The sequence below is a fragment of the Suricata suricatta genome, chromosome 10, assembly GCF_006229205.1.
Source record: "Suricata suricatta isolate VVHF042 chromosome 10, meerkat_22Aug2017_6uvM2_HiC, whole genome shotgun sequence".
Lineage (NCBI taxonomy): Eukaryota > Metazoa > Chordata > Mammalia > Carnivora > Herpestidae > Suricata > Suricata suricatta.
In genome coordinates, this window is record NC_043709.1 from 63,834,198 (window position 1) to 63,846,261 (window position 12,064).

The following is a 12,064-nucleotide window of genomic DNA, read 5'->3' on the forward strand; positions in this document are numbered from 1 at the left end:
CGGGGGCCGCCCACGGGGGGCGGGGCGCGCCTGCTTCGGGCTCTGACTGGCGGCCAGAGCCGCCCGAGCCTGACTGCACCAGCGGCCTGAGCGCGCTTCCCGGGCCAGCTCCGCGCGCGCCGCAGTTCTCCTCTCTTCCTGCCCTTCCCGCCGGTTGCCTCCTGACCTGGGCCCGCCGCTTCCCGGCCTTAGCGGTTCGCCCTGCGCATTCTTCCCACACGGGCGCTCGGAGCGTCTGGATGCAGTGCTCTCGCTCCCAGGACCAGGGGCTGGACCGACGTATTCATTCTGAACGTAGGGGTATCGTTGCACCTCACAAAAAGTTTTTTTTTATTCGTTGCGTACTTATTTTTAGCACTTTTAAATTCACTCGTTGAAGAAGTATATGTTGAGCATCTGTTATGTGCCAGGAACTGTTCTGGGCAGTTTTTTTTTTTTTTTTAAAGCAAACAGATCCCCTGAAATTCCTGCCCTCATACGTGCTTCTCACGTGAGCCTGAACTTCTTTTAAGATTTGGTTCCCACCGAGCGGTGAAAGCAGAAGGGGCCAATCATTTATAGGCGTTAAAAATGTGAGCTAAATACTCCGATGCCCACGCAGGTAAGGTAATTACAACCCAAAGCTATCTAATGAATATGCAGAAGGTCTCAGGGCTACCAAAGGGCAGGGCTCTTGACGGAAAGGAATCTGCACCTTCTCTCTAACACCTGGATAAAGATGCCTCCCTTTTTCCTTTATTTATTGCTCTGTACTTGGTGCTATGCTAGGTGCTGGTGATTCAAAACTCTGAGCCGGGTCCCTGCTTGCAAGGGGCTCAGAGGCTACCGCGGAGAGGTAGAAACACAACCAACAGGAAGCAGAATTACTAAATTAAAGGGGCAAATGAGAGGATAGGAAGAAGGATTCATGGGGCGGGGGCATTGTAGAGAGAAACTTAATTGAAGGCCTGTGGCTTTCAAACTTTATTACTAAGACCTCTGGGCTTAGCAGAAGTGGTCGGAGTTTCCATAAACTTATCAGTCACACTTTATTTTAATTGTTTTCTTTTTTAAATTAGGCCTTTCTTAGAATAATAGGCGTTTATTTTAAAGAATCAAATAAAAAAAACCACAGACCCCTGCTTCCATCATCTCCCTCTCCCCAGAGGCAGCCATTTTCAGCTCTTTTAAGCTGTTTCTTTGGGCATTTACTTTCATTACCCTGGCCCTCCTTCAGGTGCATCCCTCCCAGGGTGAGGTTCCTATCCAAAGCCCACTTACCCCCTTATAGGCCATATCCTGAATACCTGGAACCCTGGATTTCCCTGCCCAGCTTGCTTCCTTGCTGATGATGTAGGCATCCCTCATCCTTAAGGGTAGCCAAGAGGCAGTTACTTGAGCAAGAAGCAAGAAGCATGAGCGCAAGCTGAGGTCTCCCTGGGACCCCGTGTGAGGCTCTCTCAATGTAGGACAGGGGCAAGGGCAGAGGAGAGTGGGGTGACACAAGAGCTAGGGGCTGGGGGCTGCTATTTTCTAGAGTTGAACTCTGAGAATTACAAAAATTCTAATTTACAACATGGCTTTCTAGGTCCTTATGAAGGTACATTGGTAAAGTTAGGAGTTCAAAAAAAATTTTTTAATGTTTATTTTTTGAGAGAGAGACAGAGACAGAGACAGAGCATGAGTGGGGGAGGAGCAGAGAGAGAGGGAGACACAGAATCCAAAGCAGGCTCTAGGCTCTGAGTGGTCAGCACAGAGCCTGACTTGGGGCTCTAACTCACCAGCTGTGAAATCCTGACCTCAGCCCAAGTCTGACGCCTAATGCCACCCAGGTGCCCCTAGAAGGTATTTAACAGTTAGCTTCATTTGTAACATTAAGATACTTGAGTAATTTTCCCATTTGTACTCTTGCCCCATCTCCCACAAATAAAAGGGACAGATTGGAAGATTTAACTTCTTTCCCTTCAGATTTCCTCCCCTGCCCACTAACTCATTCTTTATTCTCATCTCCCATCTGTCAATTTTAATTTGATAATTTTTGTTAGTTCAGTTTTCAGTTTTTACAACACTCACTGCATATGCTACTTAAAGTTGAATCATGTAAAAAACTTTGGTTACTCTTCCTCTTTTGTACAACTTTTGATTTTTCCTGGAATTAATAATTATCTTCTTTTTTCTTTTATGTTTTTTTCTTTTTTTTTTTTTTTCTTGAGAGAGAGAGTGTGTGTGAGCTGGGGAGAGGGACAGAAAAAGAGGGAGAGGGAGGGAGGGAGGGAGGAAGAGAGAGAGAGAGAGAGAGAGAGAGAGAATCCCAAGCAGACTCTACGCTCAGGGTGGAGCCGGATGTGGGGCTTGATCCCACAACTGTGAGGTCATGACCGCAGCTGAAATCAAGAGTCAGTTGCTCAACTGACTGCCACCCAGGTGCCCCTCATTTGTTTATGTTTTCTATGTGTTTATCACAAACTTTGCTCCCAAATCTTCACCTGGTTGCCTAAATCTCTTCTCAGAATAACTAGACACATCAGATACTCTATCAGCTTCATCTCCTTAAAACATCTCGGCAGAGCCTTCTGACCTACCCCAATCTGAGTGTTTATCATCAGCCCTTGCTGCACGATGGACAACCTGGCGTCTCCTCTGTCATCTTCTTGGCATTGTCTTTAAACTTTAAACATTTATCTGTTTTTAAAACACTGGTTTAAAAAAATATGCACTCAAATGGCCTACATATTAAGTTTTGGAGTTCATCAAAATAGCCTTGTTGACCTTAAATGATTCTATAACACTGAGATATCATAAAATTGAGTTTATAAATGTATTCTAGTAAGATATGCTTTTAGCTGTTTTAGATAGGCTTTGCTTGGAAAGGAGGTTGGCTGCTTTCTTTTTTTAAGTTTTTTACAGTTTATTTATTTTTAGAGAGAGAGCAAGCGGGATAGGGTCAAAGAGAGAGGGTGGGTGCTGTATAAAGCGCCGGTTGGGTGCTTTATTTATTTGTTTATTTAGTTTTACATTTATTTATTTTTGAGAGGCAGACTGAGACAGAGCGTGAGCGGGGGAGGGACAGAGAGAGAAGGAGACATAGAATCTGAAGCAGGCTCCAGTCTCAGAGCAAGTGTTCAGCCCACTCAGCTTTTTGAGGTATAATTTACATATAACAAAACGCAGGGCTCGAACCCACAGACTGTGAGATCATGACCTGAGCTGGACACTTAACCGACTGAGCCACCCAGGCGCCCCTGACTGCCTTTTTTTTTTTTTTAAGTTTGCAAATGTCTTTCCTGGACTAGTGATCACCTAAGTGTGACTCTTGAACTGTGGTGAAGGTGTTACTGTTGGCCACAGAGCTGCATGGGAGAGGAACTTGGAAGAGGGGACATCCTAGTCCAGAGAGAAAAGGGAATGAAAGTAGGGAAGACTCTGAGAGTCATCTGAGAGAAGAGGAAGATTTTTTTCCTCACACCTTTCAGTTCCCTCCTGACTAACTTCCAGCCCCTTGTCCTGTCTGCCTACAGGCCCTCCACAGTCTAGGGCATTATAAAACATGAAAAACTCAGCTTTTTTAGGTATAATTTACATATAACAAAACTCACCAATTTTAAGTGTACAATACAGTAAATTTTCACACATGTACACAGTCATGTAACCACCACCGTAATCCTGACAGAAAACATTTCCTTCACTCAGAAACTTTCTTTTTGCCCTTTCAGTCAATCTCTTCCCCTTTGTCTGGCTCCTGGCCTCCTCCTGATCTGCTATTTGTCACTATAGTTTTGCCTTTCTAGAATTTCATATAAATAGAATCACAGTTTATAGTGGTTTGTTCTGGCTTCTTACACTTAATACAATGCTTCTGTGATCATCCATGTGGTTGCCTGTATCAGTAATTCATTTCTTTTTAATGTGAACTAGAATATTTCATTGCATAGACAGACTACAATTTATCCGTTACAAGTTGGTGGCCAGTTAGGTTGTTTGCAGTTTATGCTTTAACAAATAGAGCTGTTTGGGAATATTTGTGTGTAGGTCTTTGTGTGGACATATGTTTTTATTTCTCTTGGGTAAATACTTAGGAGTGGTATTGGTGGATTGTATGGTGACGTATATTTAACTTTTTAAATAACTGCCAAACTGTTTTTCCAAAGTGGCTGTACCATTTTCCATTTTTACCAGCAATATGCAAGGGTTTCATTTTCTCAACATCCTCTTCAACACCTGGTATTGTCATACTTTTTTTTTTTAATATTTTTATTTATTTTTGATTGAGAGACAGAGCATGAGAGGCGGAGGAAGAGAGAGAAGGAGACACAGAACTGGAAGCAGGCTCCAGGCTCTAAGCCAGCTGTCAGCACAGAGCCCGACGCGGGGCTTGAACCCATGAATGTGAGATCTGACCTGAGCCGAAGTCGGAGGCTTAACCGACTGAGCCACCCAGGCGCCCCTGTCATACTTTTTATTATCTGACTCATCCTTCTCAGATTTTGCATCCCGTTGTGGTTTTAACTTGTATTTCCCTAGCAACTCATGATGTTGAGATCTTTTCATATTTATATCACCATTATGCATCTTTGCTAGTGACATGTCTACTTAAATCTCCTACCTGTTTTAAAAACTGGCATGTTCTTCTTGTAATTATTGAGTTGTAGTGTTTTTTAAAATATATTCTGGATACGTCTTTTACCAAAAATGTTTCGCAAATAATTTTTTTTCTAGTCAGTGGCTTCCATTTTATTTTCTCTTATGTTGTGTGTATGGTGTATATTGGATATATTTCTTGTAACATTTTTGTCTGGTTTTGGTAGCAATATAATGCTAACCTTAAAAAATGATTTGAGAGACTCCTGGTTGGTTCATTCATTCATTCTAGATTTCAGCTTAGATCATGATCTCATGGTTTGTGGGTTCAAGCCCTGCCTCGGGCTCTGCGCTGACAGCAAAGGAGCCTGCTTGAGATTTTCTCTTTCCCTGTCTCTCTGCCCCTCCCCAACGAGTGCACATGCTCTCACTCTCCTTCTCAAAAAATAAACAAATATTAAAAAAAGAAGATTTGATATGTGTTCCCTACTGTTCTGTTTTCTGGAAGCATTTGTAAAAAATTGCATTTTTCCCCCTTGGCAAAAATTAGCCATCCAGGGCTGGATTTTTCTGTAAGGGGAAGGTCTTTAACTACAAATCCAATTTCTTTAGTAGGTATTGGGATTTTGGGGTTTTTTATTCTTTTATGAACTTTGATAGATTACATCTTACAAAGAATTTGTCCATTTCATTCAATTTAACCAACCTCATTGCCATTGAGTTCTTTCATAATACTCATTATTCCCACATAGAGTCTGTAGTGATGTCCCCTCTCTTATTCCTGATATTGGTAATTGGTGTCCTTTTCTTTTTCCTGGTACAGTCTGGTTAGTGTTTTATTAATATTTTCAAAGAGCAAAGTTTTGGTTGCATTGATTTTTATTTGTTTTTGTTTTCCATTTTATTGATTTCAACTCTTTATTATTTCCTTCCACTTATTTCAAGTTTCTCTCTTCTTCCTTTTCTAGTTTCTTCCTCTAAGCACTGCTTTAGCAGCATCTCCCAAATATTGATTTTGACTTAGCAAATTTTGTCATGTTGTCATTTTCACTCAGCTCACTGTATTTCATAATTTTCCTTGTGATTTCTATTTATTTATGTTTAATTTATAAATGTTTGGGAATTTTCTAGGTATTTCTCAATTACTGATTTATAGTTTAATTCCATTGTGGTCGGAGAATATATTTTGTATGATTATAATTTTTGTGACTTTATCGATACTTGTTTTAAGGCCCAGATTATTGTTCCATATGCATTTAAAAAATTTTTTTTTAATGTTTTATTTATTTTTGATACAGAGACAGACAGAGCATGAGAGGGGGAGAGGCAGAGAGAGAAGGAGACAGAACCGGAAGCAGGCTCCAGGCTCTGAGCTAGCTGTCAGCACAGAGCCTGACGCGGGGCTCGAACCCACGAACGTGAGATCTGACCTGAGCCGAAGCCGGAGACTTAACCGACTGAGCCACCCAGGTGCCCCTGTTCCATATGCATTTTGAAATAACACGTGTCCTGCTGCTGTTGTTGGATGATGTGTTCTGTAAATGTCAATTGAGTCAAGTTGGTTGATAGCAGTTTTCAAAACCTGTATATCTATATTGATTGTTTTCTACTTCTACCAGTTCCTACAAGAGAAATGTTGAAATCTCTAACTATAATTGTGGATTTGTCTACTTCTCTTTACACTTCTATTTTTTTTGCTTCATATATTTTGAAGCTCTTTTATTCAATTCATGTACATCTAGGATTATATCCCCCTTTATTAATTGTCACCTCTATCATTATGGAATGTCCCTCCCTTTTCATCTTTGCTAAATTTCTTTTTTTATGTTTGTTTTTGAGGGAGAATGAACAGAGTGAGGGAGGCATAGAGAGAGAAGGAGACAGAGGATCTGAAGAGGGCTTTGTGCTGACAGCAGAGATCCCAGCGTGGGGCTGGAACTCATGAACCATGAGATCATGACCTGAGCTGAAGTCAGATGCTTAGCCAACTGAGCCATCCAGGTGCCCCGCTAATATTTCTTATTCTAAAGTCTGATGTTAATGTAGCCACTCCAACTTTCTTTTTATTATATTTTAGTTTATCTCTTTCCATTGTTTTACTTTTAACCCATGTGTGTCTTTTTATTTAAAGTGTTTTTTTAAGTTTATTTTGAGAGAGTGAGAATGCGCACATGAGCGGGGGAGGGGCAGAGAGAGAGGGAGAGATAGAGAATCCCAAGCAGGCTCCACACTCCAGCAAGGAGCCAGACACAGGGCTGAACCCATGAGTGATAAAATCATGACCTGAGCCGAAATCAAGGGTCTAACACCTAACCAGCCGAGCTACCCAGGCATCCATAAAGTATATTTCTTCTAGATAGCACATAATTGAGTCTTGGATTTTTCTTAATTGAACCTTATAATCTCTATCTTTTAATTGGCTTGTTTAGGTCATTTATATGTAATCTAATTATCAGTATGATTGGGTTTCAAAGAAAGGAGAAGGAGAAAGGGGGGAAAAGGAAAGGAATCAGGAAACCAGAGTAAAGTCCTGACTCTGTACTTCTCAGCTCTTAACCTCAGGTAAATCTCATAAGTCCTCTGAGCCTTAGCGGGCTCATACATGTTCTTAAGGATGAATAAGTTGTTTGTAAACTACAACATGCTCTGAAATCATAAGGGATTAAAGGACTATCCAATGCCAGATATATAGATAGACAGGTACCTGTAAACCAGAGAATGAGTGCCTCAAAGACAGAACTAGATCTCATTTATTTCTGTATTTCTAGCATCTTGGCCCAGGCTTGGCATGTAGAATATTACCAAAAACTGTTGAGTGAAAGTGGCAATAAAAGAATTGACTTTGATTATGCAACTGAATGATGGTTATAGGAAAGATGGGTGTCAGGTGACAAGTTATTAAGTGGCCACGGCACTACAAAGCACGGGACCTACAATATTTAATATCTTTTCTGTTAAATGGGAATACTTAAAAAATTTTTTTTAATGTTTATTTATTTTTGAGAGAGTGAGAGATATAGAGCATGAGCAAGGGAGAGTCAGAGAGAGAGACACACACAGAATCTGAAGCAGGCTCCAGGCTCTGAGCAGTCACTAGAGAGCTCCATGTGGGACTCGAACTCATGAATCATGAGATCATTACCTGAGCTGAAGTCAGATGCTCAACAGCCTGAGCCACCCAGGCGCCCCTAAATGGGAATACTTTAAGCATGGAAGAACAATTTGCATGTATACGTATTTGTTCTTACATATGCATTCATTTAGCATATGGTTATTAAGTGTCTACTGTGTGCCAGGCTTGGTTCTAGGTCCTGGTCCATTTTAGACATTTGTTTTTAAAAGCCATCTTGCAATAATGGTCACCTTCAGTAAGTAAAAGTTCAGATTAACCCTTGATCCCTGGTGCAAATGTAAACATAATACCATCAGTTATTGATTGGCTCTAATTTTTAAAAATGTCTCTTTGGGCAAAGAACATTTTCTAATTGCTTTTTCTTATTTTTAGCCATTAATATTTAGTTTGGTAGACTTATTTAATGTAATTTTTCATTTAATGACTTAATTTCATTTTGTTTAATGACTTAAAAAAAGCAGCAGGTCAACTTAATATATATCAGCAATGGATAAAAAGGTAGATAACTAAGCAGATAGATGACAAGGAGCCATTCTTCTAATCTGATGATGTCACTGGAGAAGAGGTCAGTTGGAACCTGATGTCTGGCAGTTACAGGGAGCTGTGGCTAGGCAGGGTACTCAGGAACTGCCCTGGAGCCCTTTACCCCAAAGCAGCCGGTATCACATGTCCAGGCCTGTGTACCAGAGACACGGGACATCTTTGTGACTGACAGAGTGATACAAAATGAAGAAAAACAGGCCCCCACAGTTGGTGACCCCTGCATCGGTCAAAGCTATCATCTCAAGGATTGAGGCTGCCCAGCTAACACGGGCTCAGGAGGTAAACCTGAGATGAGGGAGTAACCCTTCTATTGGGACCTGATGTGGAGACTGAGAACTGATCTCAGTTTGGGGCAGGATTCCAGCTCTGGGCCCTCAGGCCCTGATATCCTCAACAGGCTGGATTTGCAAACAGATTAATTCAAAATATCCTTGACTCGACCTCTGTAGGGCCAGCTGGAATCAAACCACCTGTCTGAGGCAGGGCTGGGCACAGAAAGGGAACATAAGGAAGGTCTAGGGTGGTCCCACCACTCTGTGTAGGTCTTCGCAGGGCGAGGAGGAGAGGCCCAGAGTTGTGATTCAGGTCTGTTGAGGCAACCTGTCAGAATCCTTTAAGCTAAGCCCTAGAAGCTTACAGGGAAATGGCCAAAGGCTGAAATCACCCTGCCTATGGGCCTCTAGTGCATTTTTTTAGTGGGAGCCTCTGATCCTAAAGGTTTCTTAGGGCCTCATTTTTCCCGTGTGTTGCCTCTGGATCCTTGTGAGATGTTCAGAAGTCCCTAGAATTTTTTGAAATTCTGAAGAAATTGTTTGCCCTAGATATTTTAATATTCTTTCCCTTCCTGACGTGGTCTTAATCATCAAAGTGACATTAGTAAGAGCTAACTGTCCTAAGTGCTTTACAAATATTAGTTCTTTTAATCTTTAGAAGAAACTCTGGGACATTGGTATATAATGAGCCCCAGTAGGAGAACGGACTCGTCTGAGATCGCACAACCAGAACCTGGTATCTGGCTTTAGAGTTCACACCCCTAAACACTAAAATCTGCTGCCTCCCATATAGGATATTTCTTCCCAACTCTCAGACATCTTAGACAATGTCAACTGTGTCATCAGCCACTTCCAGGAAGAATTAGGATATGATTTAAAAGAAAAGGTAAAATCTGACCAGATGGAGCAAAAGGGCAAGAACAGATTCATCTTGCTGGAGAAAATTGCCTCCTTCTCTGAAGATGCTAAGACTAAAGAGAAGCACTTATATGAAATTCTCTGCTGGCTGGGTGACTGGGGTGAGTTTTCAGACTGGCTGCCTGAGGGCGGGCCACTTCCCCACTGACTTGGTCCCACACTGACTCCTGGCTCCTTTCCCCACCCCAGGTCAGCTCTCACTGGGGGAGAATATGGGGCACATGAGCTACATGTGTGATAAAGCCTAAGTCACAAGTCCATTATGACATCTCATTTATCAGCAGGGTTGTAACTAAATTCAAACCCATGCTAGCTATTTCATTTTTTTTAGTTAAAATTTTTCCATATTTATGGAGATATAATTGACAAATAACACTGTGTAACTTTAGAGTGTATAATGTGATGATTTGATGCACGTTTATGTTATGAAATGATTACCACAATAAGGTTAGTTAACACATCTGTCACCTTAAAAGTTACCCTCCCTTTTTTTTTTTTTTCTGGTGAGAACACTTAAGATATACTCTCTTAGCAAGTTTCAAGTATACAATACAGTATCGTGAGTATAGTCACCATACTGTGTATTAGACCCCCCCAGACCTTTTTTATTTTATAACTGAAACTTTGTACCCTTTGGGCAACAGCTCCCCATTTCCCCCAGCCCCTGGAAACCACCATATTCTGTTTCTGTGAATTCAGCTGTGTGTGTGTGTGTGTGTGTGTGTTCAACTTTTTAGATTCCACATGTAAGTGAGATCATACAGTTTTTTCCTCTGACTTATTTCACTTGGCATAATACCCTAAAGGTCCATCCCCCTGGCCACAAATGGCAGGATTTCCTCTTTGTTATGACTGACTAATATTTCATTGTATATATCACATTTTCTTTAACCATTCCTCCACTGACTGACACTTAGCTTTTTCTACATCTTGGCTTTTGTGAGTGATGCTTCGATGGACATAGGCATGCAGATATCTCTTGGAGATAGTGATTCCGTTCCCACTGGATACATATCCAGAAGTGGGATTGCTGGATCATATCATGATTGTATTTTTAATTTTTAGAAAAACCTTCATTCTGTTTCCCCGAATGGTTGTACCAATTAATATTCCCACCAGAAGTGCACAAGGGTCCCCTTTTCTCCATGTTCTCATCAACACTTTTTATCTTTTGCCCTTTTCATAATAGCCATCCTATCCGTTATAAGGTAACATTTCATTGTGGTTTTAATTTGTGTTTCCCCGACAATTTCCTGATCACCTTTACATGAACCTGTTGGCCATTTATAGGTCTTCCTTAAAAAACAGATCCTGTGTCTCTTTTTTTTTTTTTTCACATACATATTTAATGTGTTGAAAGGAATCATAAATATAATCTGGCTCAACTTCCTTAATATTACAAATGAGAAAATTAAAAATAACAAAATGAGTGCATCCAAATTGGCATATTTTAAATTCATCATCTCAATATTTCTCAGGATATTTATTTTAATATTTGTCTGGTGCTGCTGGTCCCTGCCTCCTGTTCTTACTCCCTTCAGTTCTACTGACACTTGTCACTTTGACTAAAGCTCCTTCCCAACTTCAGGAGACACCACATCCTTGTGGTTAAAATCACTGGCTGTGGAGGAGATGTGTCTGTCTCCACCATTTCGTAGATGTGTAAACTCAGGCATATCATTTAATTTTCCTGTGCTGCCCTTTCCTCATCACTGGGGAGTTGATCCTGCCCCAACCAGGCCCCAGACTGACAGGTGTTTGGAGCAGTGCAGCGACCATGGACACATTTATTAGCACAGTGGGGGACACCCATTTGCCTGCTTTCCTAAATGAGGACAACACTGAGATTTGCACCTATACATAGTTTTCTCCCTAAGTCGATAGACTCTCTGATAACTGATTCTGTGCCATGTACATTTAAACCAGTTCAACATAGCTAGTGCCGTAAATTTGATCAAAGGGATGTGGGTATGACTCTTGCACAGTCACTGAGTAGCTACAATTAGATAGTTAAATTTCTGTCACTTGTCAAGGGGCCACTTTCTGGAGGTTCTGTGCTTGAATCAAGAAGGGAAAGATCTCTGAGAACAGGCCAGCCTCCTTTGTCTTTATCACAGCTTGTGTGGCCTTTGCCCATTTTTTTAATTGGATTATTTTGTTTCGTTTGCTATTGAGTTGTATGAACGTCTTATTTTTGATATTAACCCCTTATCAGGTATACAGTTTGAAAATATTTTCTCCCATTCTGTAGATTGCCTTTTCAGTTTGTTGATCCTTTTTTTACTGTGCAGAAATTTTTTATTTTATTTTTTTATTTTTTTGAATATAACACAATTTATTTTTTGTAACATATGCAATTATTTTCCATCATTTACAATACAGTAGTTACAATGACACTCCAAACAGAAAAGCAAAGTAAAAAATCAAAACACCAACTTCTGTTTCATGTAATTAGACTCATACAGAAATTAGAAGGTTATGTAACAACTAGTTTATCACCTAATTTCACAGCTATCTGAAGTGGCAATCATTATATAGCAGCTTATCTATGATACATTCAAGATAAATGATACAATTTAATTTATTGCCCATAAGCTACAACACAGCCGCTTAATACCTTTCCTTAAATTCCACCTCTATA

General features: G+C 40.7%; 2 protein-coding genes and 1 long non-coding RNA gene across 9 annotated transcripts in view; 2 read left to right on the forward strand and 1 right to left on the reverse strand.

Moving 5' to 3' along the window:
* PRPF40B (pre-mRNA processing factor 40 homolog B) overlaps window positions 1-185 on the reverse strand; it is a 21,549-nt gene extending 21,364 nt beyond the window's left edge. For both annotated transcript variants that reach the window (XM_029955082.1, XM_029955087.1), the window contains exon 1: window positions 167-185. The gene's annotated coding sequence lies outside the window, so the exon portion shown is untranslated. The remainder of the gene's footprint in view (window positions 1-166) is intronic.
* LOC115304780 lies at window positions 21-5,888 on the forward strand. Its single transcript, XR_003914604.1, has 3 exons — window positions 21-300; window positions 447-601; window positions 5,856-5,888. It is a non-coding gene; the product is annotated as an uncharacterized LOC115304780 (long non-coding RNA).
* A 627-nt stretch (window positions 5,889-6,515) lies between these two features.
* The window catches only part of FAM186B (family with sequence similarity 186 member B), a 19,907-nt gene continuing 14,358 nt past the window's right edge, over window positions 6,516-12,064 (forward strand). For 2 of the 6 annotated variants that reach the window (XM_029955078.1, XM_029955080.1), the window contains exon 1: window positions 6,516-6,558. In XM_029955078.1, coding sequence (XP_029810938.1) covers window positions 6,534-6,558 — 25 coding nt within the window. In that variant the 5' untranslated portion in view covers window positions 6,516-6,533. Of the gene's footprint in view, window positions 6,559-8,141; window positions 8,513-9,298; window positions 9,525-12,064 lie in introns of those variants that run through there. The other 4 variants (XM_029955077.1, XM_029955076.1, XM_029955075.1 and 1 more) reach the window with 4 other exon arrangements.